Source organism: Camelus ferus, chromosome 19 (assembly GCF_009834535.1).
Source record: "Camelus ferus isolate YT-003-E chromosome 19, BCGSAC_Cfer_1.0, whole genome shotgun sequence".
Taxonomy (NCBI): Eukaryota; Metazoa; Chordata; class Mammalia; order Artiodactyla; family Camelidae; genus Camelus; species Camelus ferus.
In genome coordinates, this window is record NC_045714.1 from 38,209,392 (window position 1) to 38,230,020 (window position 20,629).

Sequence of the window (20,629 nt, forward strand, 5' to 3'; positions counted from 1 at the left end):
ACAAAGTGACTAAATAAAATAGTATTCACAAAACAAAACAAAACAAAACAAAACTTGTAGATGAATATTCATCACAGCATTATTCATAATAGACAAAATGTGGAAACAACCTAAATGTCCATCAACTGATGAAATGAATAAATAAAATGTAGTATATCCAGAAAATGGATTATTATTCAGCAATAACAAGTCATGAACTACTGATATACCACAACATGGATGACCCTTGAAAACATTGTGCTAAGTGAAAAAAGTTAATCACAAAAGGCTGCACAGTGTATGAGTATAATTCCACTATGAAGTGTCCAGCCACCCACTCCCGAGACCAATTCTTGAACCTCATCACCAGAATTGTTTTAATTATGAAACCTCTATTTTATGCCATTCTGGGTTCTCACTATCCTATTATTTAAGCTTTCTTTCATTCCTAGTACACTTGTCATTCTACCCCATTGAGACCTCCAGGCTTTTGATTGCTTCTCTTTACACAGTAGTCTGTCAACCCTCTCCTCTCTCTACTTCTATCTAGCTCAGACCATACAGCTTAACATTTTAATTGTTTAATTGTCTCTTGATAATGTTAACTCCCTTACTCAAATGTCTTTCTAGCCTGCCCACTTAGAGAGACCCCATGCCTGTAATTGTCCATTTATTCCATGCCTGCATCTAAATTATTGAGTACTATTGGAGAAAATCATGCAAGGAGCATACTGGTACCACCAAATATAGTTACCAACCTTTAATATGCTCAATTCTGCCCCACTTCTTCAAAATTACTGTTTATAACTGTATTAGATTCCTAGGGTTACCATGACAAAAAAACACAAACCAGGTGGCTTAAAACAATGGAAATGGGGGGAGGGTATAGCTCAAGTGGTAAAGTGCATGCTTAGCATGCACAAGATCCTGACTTCAATCCCCAGTACCTCCCCTAAAAACAAATAAACCTGATTACCTCCCCCCACCAGAAAGGAAAGAATGGAAATGTATTATCTCACAGTTCTGGAGACTAGAAGTTCAAAATCAAGGTGATGGCAGGACCATTCTCTATCTAAAGGCTCGAGGGGAGAAGGCTGTTACCTTGCCTCTTCCTAGTCTGGTTGTTGCCAGCAATCCTTGGTATTTTTTGGTTTACAGCTGGCATAAGTCCAGTCTCTGCCTCTGTTGTCACACGGCCTTCTCCGTTTGTACATGTCTCTGTGACCCTTCTCATCTTACAAGGATTCCAGTCATAGTGGATTAGAGCCCACCCTAACGACCTTATCTTCACTTGATTACATCTGTGAAGATCCTTTTTCCAAATAAAGTTATATTCACAGGTTAGGGTTTGAACTTTAACATATCTTTTTAAGAGACACGAACCATAACAGGAACCTGTTCCACATTCCTTGACTCTGACCCCTTCCTACTCTCTCTGAACAGGTGGCCTCCTGCTTCACAGAGTAAATAGAAATTAGATGCCGATAGAAGGAAACTCAACTTCCCACCACCAAACTAAACCTGCTTGTATCATGTGTATGTATCTTTTCTTCTTTATATCATTTCATGGAAGAATTGCTGTTTTTCCTATTTAAAGGTAACCTCATAAAGTGTTCTTCAAACTTGACATGTCCAAAACTGACCTCATCTTCTTCCTCTACAGATCTGCTCCTCTTTCTATGTTCTCTCTCTTCGTTGTTAATGGCACACCATCCCCCCAGTTCCCCAAGCAAAAAGCCAGAGGATTCACCCTTGACTCAGCTTCTCCCTTACTCCCTCCATCCCAACACTCTCCAAGTCTTGCTGATAGAGCAGAACCACAGTTTCCTTGGACTTGTACAGTCCACGTATATTAATGAAGCCCACACTTATATTTGTGCCTAGGCACCCACATTATATTCAGATGATTCTACTGAGTTCACAGCCACCTACAACACTCTTTCCCATCTGAAGTTGTGAAATCACGCTTCTTCACATCTCGTATTTTTATAGTTGGTTTTATGCATTCTGGTGCACAATCTGACTTTTCCCTTTGTTTTATTTCACTTCCTTTGATTCAGTCTATTGTCTTACCATCCTGGCATCCATTGGGATATTTATGTTCTCTTTCATTCATGCATGGTAGTTGAAGACATGATCATTGCAAGATAGGAGAATTCATGTAAAGTGCTAAGCAGCACCTGGCACATAACAAGCCCTTGATACACACTGTAGTTGTTATTATTACCCCAACACTCAGCACAGTGTTTGGGCCATAGTAGACCCTCCATAAATATTTTTGGTTAATAAATGAATAGATGGATCAAAGATGGATGGAATGAATGAATATCCCCTCTCCTATATCCTAGGCTCACTGATTTTGATATTATTATCCCTCTTTTACACTTAGGGAAACTGAGGCTCAGAGAGGTTAAGTAACTTGCTCAAAGTCACTCAGTTGGAAAGTGGTGGAACCAGAACTGGAAGCCGGAACTGCCTGATGCCTAAGCACAGATGATCAGATTATAAGGAATTGTGGAGTCAGAGTGAAGTCTAAGGGGCTTCCCAAGGTTGTGTGCTCCAAACCCTAGAAAAGCTGATTCTCCTGCTTGTGTCCCTGGGACATGGGATGTGGGAAGGGGCCAGGAGATGGCATCAGAGCCCTGGGGGCCTCACCTCTTTCCTCCACTATGGGCCTCCCATTTTCCCTGCCCTAAGCTATGTGCTTAGCTATTTCTTCCTAGGAACTAACAGTATTCTGTGTCTGCAAGGAGAGACTTTTAAGACTAGGGAGTCAAGCCCCAAGAAGATAATTTGACTATTTGCCAAGACTGGGGTCAAAAGAAAACTGAGACCTGCAGTTATGCCTCTGGATCATCAGCTTCCTCATCTGCAAAAATGGGGCCGTGGGGGTGATATTCCTTGTTCTGCCTGCTTCACAAGACTGTTTGAGGCACAGTAATGATAACAGCTAACGTTTATTGAGTGCCACCTCTGTGCCTGCTACTGTGTGGAGTGTCTTTCGTATCCTGACAGTCAGCCCCACAAAATAAGTATGTTGTTTACCCTTTCCTCTCTTTTTTTTCACAGACGAGGAAATCAAGCTTTATGGAATTAGGTTACTTACCCAAAGCCTCTAAGTGACAAGTCTTTTTTTTTTTTAATAACCAGTGTGTATTTATTTATTTTGTTTATTAGTTTAGGATTGGGGGGAGGGGTTGGAGGTAATTAGTTTTATTTATTTAATTTTTTTTTAATGGAGGTACTGGTGATTGAACCCAGGGCATCGTGCATGCTAAGCATGCACTCTACCACTTGAGCTATCCCCTCCCCCACTTTAAGTGAAAAATCTTGATATTTTTAATTGGGCTGCCTTTTGAGCCTCTCAGAGCTGTGAGCCCATGACTGAGAGAGTGTGAACTCCAAAGAATGATAGAAGCCTTGTACCCTTTGGCACAAGAATGTACTTACTGTACAAGTATGCAGCTTGTTATGATTGGGACTGGAGAGGGGTGCCTGGTGGAGATAATTTTCCAAGGAGGCAGTTGAACAGATCAGATGGTTAGGATGGAAGGGCTGTTCCCACCTCAATGATCTGACTGGCTCCCGGTAGTCTGGGTGGGAAAGGGGAGAGGGTGCACAGTCTGAGTGGTTGTTTTGTGGAAGAGAGTTCTAGGACAGGTGGAGATGGGAGAGGGAGCCTCTAGGATGTCAAGCCAGAGCCACAACAGTCAGTTCAATGCCTAGAGCTTCAGGAGAAAGAGCACTGTGGCTGAGATGACATAAAGCTCTCTGATGGAGAAAGGCAGGGAGAGCTCCAATCTGTCACACTTTCCAAGAAACTAGGGACATACAGCCCAGGAAATGAGTGCCTGTAGGAGCCAGCCCCACCTATGACCCTGCTTCCCCTGCCTCTCTGCCCTTGGGTTTCCAGCCGTCCTGTTTCTACACTGCTCTCCCTGTGTCCACAGCCCACGGCTTGGCTTCCCTGGTACCTCCCTTCCAGGCTCACTCTCCTCTCACACACACCAGAACTCTGTCTGCTGTGGCAGCTCCTTTGTTTACTTCCAGAGCTCGCAGGCCTGCCACAAGCCAAACACAACGAAACTCAGCCAAGGAGAGCTAGGCTACAGGCTCAAGCTGGCCCCTCAGGAACAGGGAATGGCCTCCAAGCCAGGGAGGCAGCTCAAAGGTAGGCTGCCCCCCTGCACTGGGTTCTTGCTTCAGGTCCTGACAACCCAGGTTTCAGGCCTAGAAGGAAGGGACACAGGATCTGCCCATAGCTGGGCAGGAATCCTTACTGTTGAAACAGCTCTGGCTAGGAGCCCTGGGAATCAAAGACCCAGCTGGAGAGAGGTGGGGAAACTTTTGAGGCCCCCTGGGTGGGAAGCAGAGGCCTAGGCTCTTTACTCCTGGTCCTCCCTCTCTTCAGCCAGGAAGAACCTAGTCCCAAGCCTTTAGAGCAAAGACTTGGGTGCCCAAATTTCCCTACCAGAGGCTGTGTTCCCTTCCCAAGAGATCATGCCTCATTCTTTCCCAAAGGTTCTAGCAGAGCAGGGAAGTGGGCATTTACTCTGAGCCAAGCCCCAAGCAGGAAACACTGTCAGGATGTGTCTATACTGGTCTGTCTAAGGTCAGCAAGGCCAATGGGAAGATTACTTATCTAATGTATAATTATGTATTTATATGATGTATAATGTAAAGGGGAGGGGCTCCAGTTGTTTTCAGAGCTGGGGTGAAGGGGTAGAAATTGTGCCGAGCTGGAGGGTCATAGGGCCACAGGCAAGATCATTGAGGTACAGTGGTCAGTGGCCAAAAGGAGACGCCCCAGTAGGGTAAGAGAGGATCCCTGGCAGCCCATATTCCCCTGTGAGAGGCCAAGGGCCCTTTAAATGGTGACCGGTTGATTCTGTTAGGCAAGGGTAAAGGAACAGAGCAGACATTGTTGAATGAAGTGGGGATGATTTTAGAGGAAATAAAGTCTCCAATTTCCCTCCCATTTGGGGATCCATTTTGGAGACAACAGACTTGACTAAGGAATGTCAACAAGGAAACCTAGCTTTGTTCCAGGCCCCAGCAGAGTAGCTGGAGCTCCAGACCAAAAATGGGAATGGGGTGAGAGGTGGCACTGGCCCTGCTCAGCCTGTGCTCTCTGTCCCATCCTGCTTAGGCAGCCCACTTCCTTTCTCTGGATCAGTCATTCTTCAAGGGGTCACTGGGTACCCTGGGGTAAACAAGAAATCTGCCACAGTTTGAGGCACAGTTTTGCTTTTTATCTCATCAATGTACATTTAAAACTAACAGTCTAACAGTTTCACACTCCTCACCCCTGACCCAGCCCTTTCCCCCTCTTTCCCACATCTGCCCCATCAGCATCTCATCTGCCCCAGGGGCAGAAAGTCATCAGGCACAGTGGTGATTCAAGGAGGAGGTGGCCCCTGTGGCTCTCCTAAGGAGAGCCCTCCCTGGAGAGTCCAGAGGTCAGGGAGGCCCAGATAAGGAGAGGTCATGGGCTGAGTGTCATTGGGAAACAAGGTCTCCTGGGTCTCAGTCCCACTCAGAGTCTGTCTCCCTGGGCCTGTCCCTGCCAGTCAGAGCAGTGCGGAGGGGGTGGGGGCGCAGAAATCCTCAGACAGGGGGACTTATGGCTAGAAAGGGACCTTTAGCCCAAGTCCCACTCAGAGAATGAGCAAGGCTGTTGAAATCCCCTTTCATGCAGGCTAGACGTTCCTGGCTGTACCTTTCCAACCCCTCTGTGATTCCAGGAGTGCAGGGAGGGGCTCTTGTGACCAGCACCCTAGGGATGTGCCACCCAGGAAGACAGAGGCCAGTGCCGCTACCTGCAGCCACAAGACTCCACGACCATGTCCTCATACTGTTTATAGACCACATTGTTGGCGGAATCGATGAAGAGGATGCTGATGGGACTCAGCCGGGTGGGCACACAGCAGGTGGGCGGCGTGGACTCAGGGTCCATGGAGTTCATCAGGGTCTGGATGACCGCATGGTTCGTGGGCTCCAGGTGGGAGCGCAAGGGGAACTCGCATAGCCCCTCACAATGGAAGGCCTCGTACTCAAGGGGCGCGATAATCCAGTCGTCCCAGCCCATGTCCTTGAAGTTGACGTGCAGTGCCTTCCGACTGCAGCGGGCCTTGGGGTTCTTGCTGGGCCGCTTGCCCTGGCGCGTGGCCAGTGGGGCCCGCCGTTTCCGCCGCTGGCTGAACAGGTACTCATACACGGTCTTATCATCCTGGCCGGAGCGGGCCTTAATCTCATTAAAGAACAGGTCCCGTTTCTTGGTGCGGCCAAACACCAGGAATAGGGCCTTCTCATGGACCTGCCGGGCAGCCCGGTCAAAGCCCAGGCCACGGAGGTCCACGGCACGGCCCCGTTCCCAGGCCTCCAGCTCCAGGCACAGCTGGGCTGAGTTCTTAAAGTTTCGGAAGAGCTTCCAGATGTCGAACACCTCCCAGCCAGATCCATCCAGGCCTGGCACGGAGCGCACATCCAGCAAGGCTGCCGGCTGTCGGCCGCTGGGGCAGCTGGACAGCTTCAGCTGGGCAGCCCGCCCACTGCCGGGGGCCACTGGCTTGGCCGTGTCTGAGGGCTTCTTCCGCAAGATCCGCAGCTCGGCCCCTAGGAGCCCATCCTTCTCCAGGGCGCTAATGTCAAACACGTACCTCTGCTTCCTGACCGCAGGACCTCGGTCATCTAGAAAGAACACGCAGAAGTCATTCCCTGCAACCTCACCAGGGGAGCTGGTCACCTCCAGGCCTCAGGGGAGGGTCATAGCTCTCTCCCCCTCAAGAGAGCTTTCTTTAATCTCTTTAACCTCTTCCCCACTCTAACAGAGGCCAAGACCCAAATCACTGAGAGCCTTTTTCAAAATAAGGGAGTTTCCTACACAGCCAACCAAGTAGAGTTGCTGATCTGCAGATGTGGCTGTGGGTGACTTGAGTGATTCTGGGTATTTGAGTCAATGACATGCATGTCAGAGATCCATCAGCCTTAGAACTGCCTTCTACCTATCCTTCTCCCATCTGTTATCTAATGTGATATCTCTTTGATAAGATAGGTAGAGTGGGCATTATAACTACTCCTGTTTTTCCAGAGGAGGAACCTGAAGCTCAAAGAAAGTAGGTAACTTGCTCAAGGTCACCCAGCTGGGACAGAGCAGAATTGGAACTCCAGCCTAGAACTTTTTATACCCAATCCTGAGCTACTTCTACTATACTATACCTTAAAGAAGATCTTAGTGTTCTCATTTTACAGATGAGGCACAGAGAGGGGGAGTGACTTGCCTAAGGTCACACAGCAAGTTAAAGCTGGTCTATAATCCAATTTCCCTCACTTCCCAGTCTAATAATTTTATTGTGAATGTGTCTTACCCTGCTGTGTGTGTGAGTGTGTGTATGTGTGTGAGTGACAGTTTGTATGTGTTTGTATATGATGGGTTCACATCTGAGTATGAAAAGTAACGTATATTTGAGTGACATGTTATATGCATGTATGTTTGGGCTTGTGTGAATATTTGAAGGGTATGTATGTATATGTGTATGGAGATATGTAAGAAGATTTCGTGTATATATGTAAGGTGTATGCATGTGAGATTAACATGTATGTAACATGTGTGCCTGTGTGTGTGAGATTAACATGTATAAGGCTATATGTGTGTATAAGAAGCTCAGTAGTATGTCCTAATCAGTATGTCCTCCTTCCTAAATACCAATTTTCCATTGGGAACCATTCATAATATTGCTCTAGAAGGTGACTAATTAGGCCTTTAAACTCCCCATCTCCCCCTCTCCAAGCTCCCTTAGAGCTGGGGGGGGCACAAGGACTTATTTTATGATTCCCCAAGGGGTCACAGCTTTCTCCAGCTGGGCAGGCAGCCAGGCAACCTCCCCCACCTCAGCCAGACCTTCTGCCTCTGTGCCGCCCCCACCCTCGGTCATTCCCCCACAGGCCAGCTTTAATGAGGAGCCTCTTCCACTCTCTGACCCCTCCCCCACCCTGCCAGCCCAAATCCTAAGACTCACAGAACCAGAGCACATGAGCAGTAAGCCTGCCTAGGACTCAGATCCACCTCCCTCTTCACACTTATGGAGAAACTGAGGCCCTGAGAGGGGAAGGGACTTGCTGAGATCACACAGCAAGTTGAGAGGAAAAGCCAAGACAGTAAAGCTAGGTGGGCAGAGGGAGAAGAGAAGGGAACAGACAGCCTCCTGGATTCATGATTAAAATGATCTATGTTTAGGACAGGACATGAAGTTTTCATATTTGAAGGGCCTTCAGAAATCACCCAGTCTGATATGTCCATGAATGACTGAAAAATTGTGAACACTGGAATTTGACACAACATTGTAAAATGATTATAAATCAATAAAAAATTAAAAAAAAAAAAAAGAAAAGAAATCACCCAGTCTGAGGCCCCCAAAGAGAAAAAGAGCTTTCCTAAGGTCATACAGTGAGTTAGACCCCCAGGTCTGTCATCCACCCTGCCCCTGCCCCCGCCCCCCCCCGACATATTTGAATGTCATTCTGTGACTCCAAGATGCCTCATTTACTGTCTTCACCTACTCTGCCTCCTCTGTGCCCTAGCCCAAAGGCAAAGTTGCAGAACCATGGGTATCTGAGATTAATTTCTCTTTCTGCCACCTGAGAAAATCTACAAATCCCTGCAGCCTGGAAAGTCTGGCCAGCTCACATAGAAACAGCGCATGGCTTGGTAATCAAGAGTCTTAGAGTCTGGTCCCCAACTTTGCCACCAAAAGGCAGGTCTTGTCTCCTTCCCAGGCTTCAGTAACCCCCTCTGCACCTTGCAGGAACTGCAGTTGGTGATGCCCAGGTGCCCTCCAGCTCTGACCTGCCAGCAGCCTGGGACCTGGTGTGTGTAAGTCCCAGACACCACCCTAGTCCAGATGCACACACTGTCTCCCACCAGTGCAGTGTCAGGGCTCTGAAAGCCCCCTCCATGCATGCAGATGCCCCTCCCTCTGAGCCGTGCCCCTGCCACCCCACCCCCTCACCTTGCCCTTTGTCAATAAAGCTGGTGATGGTGTTGGCCAGGCCAGCCTCCAACTTCACGCTGCTGTTGCCTCCCTTTCTGTCAGCATCGGACAGCGTCCTGTACAGCGAGAGCATGTACTCGTGGGGAGTGATGGGGGGCGGGCGGAACGGCTCCTTGGGCTCTCGAGGGGACCCAGGCTCCCTGGCCTTCTTCAGCAGGAAAGAACTGGGGACAGATCCTGCCTTTGGGGGTGCCTTTCCCCCAGGAAGCTGTCCTTTTGGGGTCACAGTCCGTGTTGCAGCCTGCCTTGTCTGAGGAGGGTGTCCTGACTTGAGTTCTGGGCCACCCGTTCTGGGAGGCAGCTTTTTGGGTTCATCCTTCTTGGGCTGTGTCAGGCCTCTTGTCTGCCCGGGGCCCCCCTTTGCTCTGGCATTGGTGGCCCCCCCACCATAGCTGTGGCCCCCCGGCCTGAAGATGTTCTGGGCCAGAGGGGGCCTCTCCTTGGCTTCTGCTTTGGCCAGTCCTGGCCTGGCCCCCTGGGGTCTCTGGCCCAAGTCAGGGGCACCCAACACAGTGCAGATGAATTCCAGGTCCAGCCAAGCCAGGTGCCAAAGCAAGAAAGTGAGGAGTTTGGGGAGTCTCATCCTCTGGCCAGCCGCTGAATGACACCAAAGAGAACAGCGGCAGCAGCGAAGGTGCCTCTGGTTTGGCAGGAAAAACCATGAAAGGAGTGGACCCTCAAAAGCAGCGGCAGCAGCAGTAGCAGCAGAAGGAAAGGCTTTCTCCTCAGTCTGAGACTCTTTAAGTCTGCCGGGTGTGTGTTTGTATCCAGTCCCATAGTGGAAATGCTCTTGTATCCAGACGTGCACCGTCTCCAGTCAGCAGCTGAAAATAACTCGTTCTTGAAAGGAGAAAGCCGACCGCCCCCTTTCTCCTGCACAACTGACTGAGGGCTTGAAGGAGGCTTGTATAAGGCTGAGGGATTTTTCCAAGAAGGAAGAATGGCGTAATGCTGCCTGTGTGCTCCAGTTTTTTTTTTTTTCTTTTTTTTTAGGTTTGAATCCTTTCCAGTGAAAATACTTCACACACACACACACACACACACACACACACACACACACACGCCTGCAGGTGCTCAGAAAAATCTTTTACAAACCTGAACTCAGGAATTGGAAACGGAATTCCAACCCAAACCAATTTAATTACTCTCTGATGTCATGCTGTCTAAACTCATTTAAGTGCGATATATTTATGTGAAAAAAAATCACTGCTGCCCTCTGAGGCCCCGGCTTATGGGGGCTCTTGGCACAGAGCCCCGCGGTGGGGATTCTAGGCTTAGGGGGCCTCTCAGTCCCATGGAGCAGACTCAAGGGTCTTCACCTCCACCTCACGGGGCAGCCCACCCCATCTTCCTGGGGAGAGATGCTGAGGAATGAACTCAAGGATCTTAAACCCGAGAAGCATGAGGAGTGTGGGTTTTCAGTTAAGTCCTTAGGGTATTTTTAAAGCGGTTTCAACCTTTGCGTCTAGGCTGGGACCTGATTTGTTGTTGGCGGGGGGGTAGCACAGATGGCAGCATTTACCCACAGTTTCTTTTATTTTAATAAACTTGTGGTGACCCAGAGAAAAATATCAGTACCCACTCCACCCCTCCCCCAAATGCCATTGACTGGGCTCAGATGATTTCTTCAGGCTTTAGGGGACACCGCCAACCCTGAGCCCACTCCTTGGATGGAGGCAGGTTCCGAGTGTACCTCACTACCACCCCAGCAAAGACAGACTCAGTTTTGTTGGGAAGGACTGGCTGAGTCCAGAAGTGGCAGCCCAAGCCTGGGGCAGCAGTGACCCCTGCAGGAGACTGGAAAAATGATTTCCCACATGATTTTTTTCTAGTAGCTCGGGAAGAAGTCTGAATTCCAGCTGGACTTATGGTGGAGTGGGGGACTGTTCCCTTTACCTGGAATACGATTCCTTTTACTTCCACAACTGGAGGAAGTCCTTATTCTGAGAGCTTTTGCTGAAAATTCACCTCCTCCAGGAAGCCTTCCATAATCACCAGAGCCAATACCCCCGTCCTGAACATTTTGCTACAATAACACTTGTCACACTGAGAGGTATGGCAGTGGTAGAAGTGGTAGTCAGGTAAGCTTCCTTCTTAATGAGCTTCTTTGAGCCTGCCTGATAGAAATCTGTTCGTCACCAGATCAGTTTCCCAGCATAACCCAGCACAGAGCGGAAGTTCAGTAAGTGTTTAATGAATGAAAGAAGATGAAACTCATGACTGGGGTGTCCAGGTGCTTGACCAGTCTTTCCCAGATCCTCGCTAATCTTCAGAACACAGCTGCATAACTTGGCTGTTTCAAGCTTCATCTGGTGCTCCAAGGTCAGAAACCCAGTAGAACTCCACCTCCCCATCTCAAAAGATCAATGCACTATCAGACACTCTTTTGGGGGAGCTTGAAGGAAGAGCTGAATTCATGACTATCCCTCCAGTTGCCCGGATTCACCACACTTGGCTTGCCTTTGGACTTGTCCACTTGTCTGACCTTTCTCCCTCCTCTCTATCCCCAGTGCCTCGCTGTGCTGTCTCAGTCCTCCTCATGGCCTGTCCTAATACAATTACCTTATAACTGGCTTCTAGGCCTCCAGGACTCTCTGTCCCAACCCTCCTGCTGTCTAAAACCTGCCCACTGGAAAGTGCCAGCTCATGTGCCCTCTCCTCCGTGAAGCCTTCCCTCATCCACCAGAAAATGCACACTCCTGAATTGCCATCACAGATCTCCTATGCCCCTTTCCACTTTGGTAGCTCAAAGATTACCCAGTTCTGCCTCAGCTCCCTGTCTTAAACATAGTTCATTTCTTCTACTCTGTGTATTTTTTCATATGTTAAAAATCATAACTTAATTCCTTATAGCAGTAATAATTTATTTACATCCCTGTCTCCCCCATTAGAGTATGACTAGACCGTACCATATTTATCTTTCAATTATTCCCAGGGCTGGGCACAGAGCCCAGCACATAGCAAGTTCTCAGTATGTGTCATATAGATGAATGAATCTCTAACTGGCCCTAGCAAAAGCCATCATTTTCTCCTTTAAAGTATAGTTGCTTTTAGACACATCGTGCCTTCCCTGCAGGACTCTGAGTTCCTTAAAGGGAGGGAGTCTGTCTTGCCACTTATTAGGCACTTCATAAGCTTGAGTAAGTGAATAAATGAAGGGGTGAATAAATAAAACAATCTAGACACCCCCAAACATGGTTTGAGAAAGAGTAAGGGCTCTGGAGACAAACAGGCCTGGTTCTGAATTCTGGGTCTGCTACATGGTTTGCTGCATTATGTGATCTTTGGAAGCCTCTAAATCCCTCTGAAACTGCACAGCAATTTTGACAGTACCTACCTCACAGGGTGTTTGATTAAGTAAATTATAAAAAGTGATTAGCCTGGTACCTGACAAATACTAATAAAAGCTACTATTTATTGAGCATGAACTGGAGTAAACTAGACTCTGGCCTCTGTCTCCCACTGCATTTTTATCTTAGTTATCTTCACAATAACTCTATGATGAAGGCACTCTTAGTACCCTGATTTTGTAGATGAAAAAACTGAAGTTCAGAAAGATTAAATTGCATTTTAAGCCTAATTCCGGCTCCAACACATTTTATACTGAAGAATCCTGACCTGGCTTCTAGAAACACAAAAAGTAAAAGGGTGGTAAGGGGCAATTACTATACTCTTGGCTTTTAGTCAAGGTCTCATCCAATGGGCTGGGGCTTTGGGGACATGGAGGAGTCTCAGAGCAAGGCTATTATTTGTGGACCAGGGAACTTCAGAAACGGGGTTGGAGTGGGGAAAGGGGACTCTGAGCTTGCTTAGAAGGCCCTCTCCAGGGAGAAGCCCAGGGGACTGGCCTGGCTCTCACTATAAAGGTGACTAATCACTTCGGTCCCCTCTGGTAATTGCAACCAGATGCTGCCACTGGCAATGCTTCAGTCCCAACATGTTTAATTACTGGGACGCAGAGTCCCTTGGTCCCCCATGTCCCCCCACCTCTCCCCTCCTGTCAGAAATATTAATGTCAAACTTGAGGTAGAGGTTAGGAGTCTTGGGAAGCCACTGGCATGGAAATAATCTTTACAGTCCCTTCTACCATGTAGAGCCTTTAATTGTTACACATGTTTTCCAATCCATCTCATTGGCACTCCACAAAACAACCTCTCAAAGTCAGCAGGCCAGAGTATTATTTATACCCATTTCATAGACAGGCAAACAGTGAACTAAATCATTATCATCATCATCATTGTCACCATCATCCTTTGCTTTTTTCAAGCACATAGCAATTTTCAAAGCAGCTTCACATTGTTTATGCTATCTGAATATCCTGTATCTCAGAGTCAGCTCAGTATAGCAACAGTGGTTAAGAGTATGGTTTCCAGGATCAGACAACTCAGTTTCTATCCTGGCTCTGTCACTAACCACTTGGGCGACCTTGGGTATTCATCCACTTATGTACTAAATTATCCATCAATGATATACTGGGTGTCTACCATGTGTTACATCCTGGGCCTAAGCACTGGACACTTAGAAGTGGCAAAATGACCAAGCCTGTGCTGACATTTTGGTGGAAGAGAGAGACAAACAAGCAAATAAATGTATAATTTCAGAGAATGCTAAGTGCTGTGAAGAAAAATTAAGCAGGGTCAAAGAGATGTCTATTTTAGATAGAAATGTCTCTGAGGGGGAGAAAAGGTCCAGATGTAGTGAGGGAATGAGTCATACAAAGGTCTGGAAGAAGATCATTCCTAGTGGTAGGAACAGCAAGTGCCAAGGCGCTGAGGCATGAATGTGTTTGGCATATCTCTGGAACCATGAGAAGCTGGTGCAGCTGAAGCAAAGTGAGCATGGGGGGAGTGATAGGAGATGTCAGATTGTGTCAGGACCACATTGAGTATGGCTTTGCAAGCCAGACAAAAGAAGTTGGATTTTATTTTTATTGCAGCAGGAAACCTAATGAAGAATTTTAAGCAGGAGATTTGTCTGACTTGTAACATAATGATTAAGAGCTGGGCTACCTGCCTTCAAATCCTAGCTCCCCAATTTCCCAGCTGTGTAAACTGAGTCTAATCATTTAATCTCTCTGTGCTTCAGTTTCCTCAAATATAAGACGAGGTTAATAATAATATTCCTACCTCATAGAGTTGTTATAAATTTTTATTGTAAGTTCTTAGAACAGTGTCTCACAGATAGAAAGCACTACATAAATGTTACCTATTATTTATATCTTTATAAAAAAATCACTTCCCTGAGCCTGTTTCTTTACCTGTAAAATTAGCATAAAAATGTTTCACAGACCACTTAAAAACTAAATATATTTACATGGTAGAGCACCTTTCTTTCAGTGACCAACATATAGTAGGTGCTCCATAAATTATGACTTCAAAAAAAGGTACAGTTGTTAATATTGTCCTTGTTCACAAATGAGGAAATTGAGTCTCAGAGTTGTTAAGTGATTGACACAAGGCCACATAGCTAGAAATGATCCAGGTAGGACTCAACCCAAACATATGACTCTGAATCCAGTGCTCTTCCCCACAGCAAGGAAGGATTGATCTTTCCTGGCATCACCCTATGTATAAGGAATTAGCCGGGAGGAGGCCAAGAGGCCCTGGACCTCCTTCAGTGCTTCTTATAATCTGTGGGGCCTGGGTCGTCCCCGTCCAGGGAGCCCAGAGAGCCCCAGCAAGTGCAGAGTCGCCTAATCCTCTCTTCAACCATCATTCTGGTTTGTGTCGTTTAAACTTCCCAAGAGCTGCCACTCCTCTGGGCTTGCCTCCAGTGTGTTCTCAATGGCTCCCCCAGCTAAGCTCCTCAGGAAATGCATCTCATCAGAGTATATGGTGGATTCTAGGTGGATCCATCCCAGTCCCCTGCAGATACCATAATTGTGTGCGGGTGTATGTACATTTCTGTCTGTTGCAGATGTGGGTCACAAACAAAGTAACCACACATTTTCACTTTTATTCTTTATTTAAAATATTTTTCTTTATCTAAAAAATATTTTTAGCGGGAAGGGTAAGGCTCAGTGGTAGAGTGCGTGCTTAGCATGCACAAGGTCCTGGGTTCAATCCCCAGTACCTCCATTAAAATAAATGAATGAATGAATGAATGAATAAATAAATAAATGAAATAAATAAATGAAATAAATAAATAAATGAAATAAATAAACCTAATTACCCTTCCAAGTTCTAAAACAAATAAACAAAAAATTTAAAAATTCTTTAAAAAGTAATGTATATTGGAAAGAAAAGTAATACAAATTCATGCTGAAAAAATTTCAAAGAACACAAAGTCTCCAACCCACCCAAGACCACAGGTCTTCTAGTCCTTCTCAGAAACAACCACTCTTACCAGTCTCCTTGATGACTTTTTATGCAATACAAGCTTTGAAAACAAATAAGTACGATATCCTTACTGAATATATTTTAAAAATTCAAACAATACCAAAGTTTGTTAAATTAAAAGAAGCTGCTCCCCAATCTCTCTCCCTAGAGGTAACCACTGTTAATAGTTAGGGACCTGGAAACCTTATTGTCATTCTTGAGCTCAGAAATCTCAAATTCTTGCTGTACTCCTTCCACTCCTCCCTCTCTTCATCTACCTTTATCTCCCACTTTGCACATAAAAACTCTAATAGGTAAGCATTATTATCCCCATTAGCAGCTGAGGAATTTGAGGCTCAGAGAGGGGAAGTGGGTTGCGCCAGGACACAAGGCAGAGCCAGGAGTTCAAACCCAGGGGAACATGTCTGCCTCTGAGTCCAGTATTCTTTCTACCATGTTCCTACATCTGGTTCTTGTCCAGAGCCTTAGAGTTTAGTTGCTGTGTCACATAAGGCAACAGATAGAGTCTCAGGTTAGAACATAATTAAAGGCTCATTTTTTTGAAGAAAGAGAGGACATGGTCCTATGGGAGATTATCCCTGAACATCGTTTTTTTCCCCCAAGCCCTGACCAGTGGTGAAAAGATACCACCCCCTTCAGGAAATGTCCCACTTGGGTGAGTTGGTACTTGGAGCTTGACTTAATCAGTGGGAAGGGGCAAGAACTGGAAGGAGACCTGAGACAGGGTCAGGACCAGGGAGGAAATATGCAGTTGATGGAGGCAATTGTATTATTATCTAATTTTCCAATCCACAGAGACTCATACTGATATCCAGCAGGACACTGTGGGGTCCTTCCGTGCCAATCTTTTCTTGTTTCCCATTTCTTGTTTGTAGGAAATAGGCTTCATTCAGCCTCATTGACCTTCCCTGAGTTCCAAGCGGCAAAGAGTTTCAGACAGTTTCTAATCAGGGAAGGGAGGGAATGCAGAAACAAGGGAGGAACAATCAAGAAACAATAGTGCAGCCTTGGGGTTCTGGTTACCAAGGCTGTTGCCCCCAGGATCATACCTCTGCCCCTCCCTCAAATAGAAGCCAATTACTTTTATCTAAATCTCAGGAGGCAAAGAAAAGAAACAAGAACTGGTTAGAACCCACAAAGCCCAAGATGGTGGAGGATTTGACTTCCAGTGGATCTTGAGCCTCATTATACTGTCATTGTAATTCATTAGCATGCTAAGTGACACACCCACAGCATCATGACAGTTGACGATTGCCATGACAACAATTGGAAAAGCCCACATACAAGGACAGAAAAGAAAGGTGATTGGCTACAGCATACTCTGAATTAAGATATGATGGCAGAAGCCTCCCATAAAAGTCCACACGCCCCCAGCCGCAGCTGGAGCTGTCTCTACCAGCTGTCTTGGCTGATGGCTCCCTGCTCAAGTGCTTTTTCCCTGCTCCATTGCTTTCCTTCCTTTTCCCCCTCCGAGCAACAAAGCAGTTGTTCAGTTTGTCCCTCTGTCTCTGCTGCACAAATTCATTCACAGCTGGTGGTAAGGACCCACACTTTGGTGGGATTCCTAATTTAGGGGTCCCTCTATCCACTAACAATATGATCCAACCAAGTGGCAGAATCAGCAAGAAGAGTGCCTAGAGGAAATCCTCGGCATTCCCCAAACATCCATACTCTTGCACATCACTGTCTTGTGCACACTGCTTGAAATACCCTTCCTGTCTTTGTCTGCTCAGCAGATTTATCCTCCATAATCAGTATATAATGGCACCACCTCTATGAAGCCAGCCACTCCCTCTTTGTAGAATTTACCACCCTGTAGGTGTATAAAATATGTGTTTACCCACCTGCCTCCCATTTGAGCCTTGGACTGAGGCTCTAGGCAGGGTCCACGTGTTACTGTTCTTTGGGTCTCTCCCAGTGTCTAGCACAGGATTTAACACATAGTAGGTACTTAATCAATATCTATTTAATGATAAATGAATAGACTCTGATGGACAGCAGCAAGTTGTTCACAGCTTACTACAAGATGCTATATTCCTTTGGTGACCCCAGCTCTGCTTCAGACAGCTTGCAGTGAGAAAGAGGGGGATGGTTGCTTTTTTTTTTTTTCTTTTCTTTTCAATTTTTCCCCTCTGTCATCCTCAACTCACTGAAGTCACTCAAGGTGTTGACATGGAGAGGAAGAAGGGGAAAGGGGTGGGGAAAGTCTTTGCATTAGTATTGTAGATGGCTTTGTGCTTTCTGGGTTTGGCAGATGTTTCAAGCTGTCCATCAACAAAGCATCATTGGGTGCTTTTACAGGTTCTTTGGGGGTTCCCTGCTGGGCCTCTCTCCTGCATGCCTTTTAGCAAAGGCTTCTCTATTGCCAACGGTCATTTGTCTTATTTCTTACTTCTCTTTACACTTTTAGGAGGCCCTACTGAATAGGACCCAGGATAGGCCTATGCAGGCTCTCTTTCTTTCATTTAGTGCACATCTGGTCTACAGAAAACATCCCCTGACAAATTCTGGAAGAGCAGGATAACCCCAGCAGAGCAGTACTCTCCTGGGTCTGCCACCAAAGCAGTTAGCAGGCTTGTCTCTTGCTAACAGATTTCCTGGGCAGGAGGTTGATCCAGTCCTTATGCTCTCCAACTGCAGTGGCCTTGGATTTGGCATCTCAAACCCTACTGGAACTCCCCTCTCTCAATCACTTGGCTTGAGCAATTACATCTCCCCCAAGAAGGGTGGGGACTTACAGCCAAAAATATCTCAACACAGATTCCCTACCCTCCACTCTCTTAACATCATAGATAAAGGATTTAAAAACTTTAAACAGATTTTAGGCTATTAGCAAAAACATACGATTTTTTAGCACCTCACTTTGAAATTTCACATATATAATAAAAAGAAAGTCAGTCCAGGTGGCCTCTTGGCACTGGGCAGGGATGAATATCTATAAATAATGAGCAAGCCTGGGATGTGGGATCCATATTGCAGCCCTGGGAGAGGGTTAGGATATAAAGCATGTTCCCAAGGATGGAATTTAAGACCTAAAGGAAGAATCCCAGTTCACTTGGAGGGGACCAAGGTTGGTTTTCTTTCAATTGATCCATTGCCTCTCCTTCCAGTCCAGCCTCCTTTGAGGCTTTCTCCCCACTCTAATTCATCAGACAGGTTTGAACATGGCCAGACTCTAATTGTGTTGAGATTAAGCCTTTTCCCACAGGACTTTAGGGTCCCAAGCAATTCAAGTGATGTATATGAACGCCTTTTTCTTTGTCCCAAATGTTCCTGATACTTTGTTTGAAAGCTGATGTACCCTGAGAGCCTACAGAACCTCTAGAGGGGACTGTTACCCACTCTCACACATTAGCTGACTCCACTCTCTGCTCTGGCTCAGACAAAATACCCAGTTGTACTACCTTACCATGTTTTAACATGATTTCCAACTTGCTGTTAATACATTGCACTATTATCCAATACTAGTGCATAATAGATAGTTAATAAATGTTTGCTAGATGAATGAATAAATGAATAAGGGAATGAATTAACAAACTGCCCTTTACAAAATCAAATACTGCTTGGTTTTAATCCTCTTCTATTCTGTTTACCCTTTATTGGTACGTCTTGGAAGTCTGAAACCTGTTTGTTCTTCATGGTCTTAAAATGTATTGTGTTGTTTGTTGATGGATTTATGTCATTAACTTTTGTAACACTGAGCTGACTTTATTCATTCCATAAATGCTTATTTAGCACCTACCATGTGTCAGGCTCTATGTTAAATTCTAGGAATAAATCAGACATAGTATCCTATCCTCACGAAGCTTAAATTTTAGAGGTGGAGAAAAATAATAAGTAAACCAAAACAAATAATAAGTAAAAAATACTATGAAAGTACTATGAAAAGAGATAGAAAATGATACGATACTACTTTAAATAGCATGGTCAGGGAAGATATAGCTGAGGAAATATCATTTAGGTTAAGACCTGAAGAAAGGGGAAGTTATGAGTGAATCCAAGAGCTGGGGGAAAACTGGTCTAGGCAGACGGCAAAGTATGTGGCTGGTGTGTGTAATGTTCTTGTACACAACCTGTTACGGGAGTATTTCCCTGGGGTGGATTCTCACAAGGCTGATTCTTAGCATCTTTTTCTCTGTCCAATGTCTAGGATGTTTCTTCTTCTCAACGTCGTTTGCCTTTCATAATCAGTGTCCTCCCTTCCTCCCTGTCCTCCCACTTACTTTCTCTTTTTCCTCAAGGTAACTCTTAAGAACCTATTTTGTTCTTATAGGAGAAAAGATAAAATATAGCTCTCATCAAAGTGTTTCCTTCTCAGGTTCCCTTTGGCTGTGTATTGCCTATTTCACTCCTGCTATCCATTCATCCATCCATTCACTCAATACTTACTGAGCATCTATTTTGTACCACGCCTTGTGCTGGGTGCCAGGGATACAGAGTCTTATGCAGTCTTTCTCAAAATGTGTTCTCCATGCATCAGAGTCACCTGGTTATTTACTGGAATGCAGATTCCTAGGCTCCACGCCTGCTTTAGACTCTAGGGGTGCAATCTGAGAGTCTACATTTTAAGAAGTTCCCCAAGTTTTTTCTAAAAATTTAGAACCAATGAGTGGAAAAGGAAGGCAGGTATATGGAATTTACAACTCTAAGAAAGCGCATTGATAATTTATGCACAGAACTCTATGGGAATAACGCCTCTAGAGAAAGTCAGGCTTACGCAGATAATCAAACTGTAGTTCTCCGGACGGAGGCAGCACATCCAGGTAAAGAGAACACCTCGTGGAAGCAATGTGTGTTCAAACGACACTAAGTGAGTATGCTGTCAGCGTTGTGTTGCCTGCAGCTGCTTCGTGCATCGGGACTGAAACTGAGGCTGTAACACGATCCAGGAGCGGATTCCCCTTCGCGCGCAGCTGTTAATTGTACTTTGGTTCGTGTGTGGCGCAGTGCGCAGGCGCACCTAGAACCAGGTGACCAAACACATGCGCAGTGTGTAACCTGGAAGCCAAAAGGGGGATGATTGAGGGCAACTTTTTTTCTATTACCAAAAGTCCTCTTGCTCGAGTCCAGCAACCCTGGCTGTCACAATTTTTGGCAAGGGGATATTATCTCTCTTAATGTAATCCCCTTTCGTTCTGGGCCACTCTCATAAACTGGCTGCCAGTACTCAACATGGCAGGAGGCCCCTAAGCGGCGCGGGCCGCCCGCAGGCGCGCTACTCGGCGGGGCGGAGCCCTCCGAAAGGGCGGGAGTTTGGGGGGC

General features: G+C 46.1%; 1 protein-coding gene across 1 annotated transcript; it reads right to left on the reverse strand.

Annotated features, from left to right (window-relative positions):
• Positions 1-5,209: 5,209 nt before the first annotated feature.
• On the reverse strand, positions 5,210-10,170 carry GDF5 (growth differentiation factor 5). The gene is made up of 2 exons (XM_006188576.3): positions 8,988-10,170; positions 5,210-6,669 (listed from the first exon to the last, which is right to left on the reverse strand). Exons 1-2 carry the CDS (start codon positions 9,610-9,612, stop codon positions 5,795-5,797), a joined length of 1,500 nt encoding a protein of 499 aa, XP_006188638.2. The 5' UTR covers positions 9,613-10,170; the 3' UTR covers positions 5,210-5,794.
• Between the last annotated feature and the right edge of the window lie 10,459 nt (positions 10,171-20,629).

Coding starts and splice junctions, on each gene's coding strand:
- GDF5 (XM_006188576.3), bottom strand. CDS start 9,612: ATGAGACTCCCCAAACTCCTCACTTTCTTGCTTTGGCACCTGGCTTGG. Junction 6,670..8,987: donor CTTTATTGACAAAGGGCAAG/GTGAGGGGGTGG, acceptor TGTTCTTTCTAG/ATGACCGAGGTCCTGCGGTC.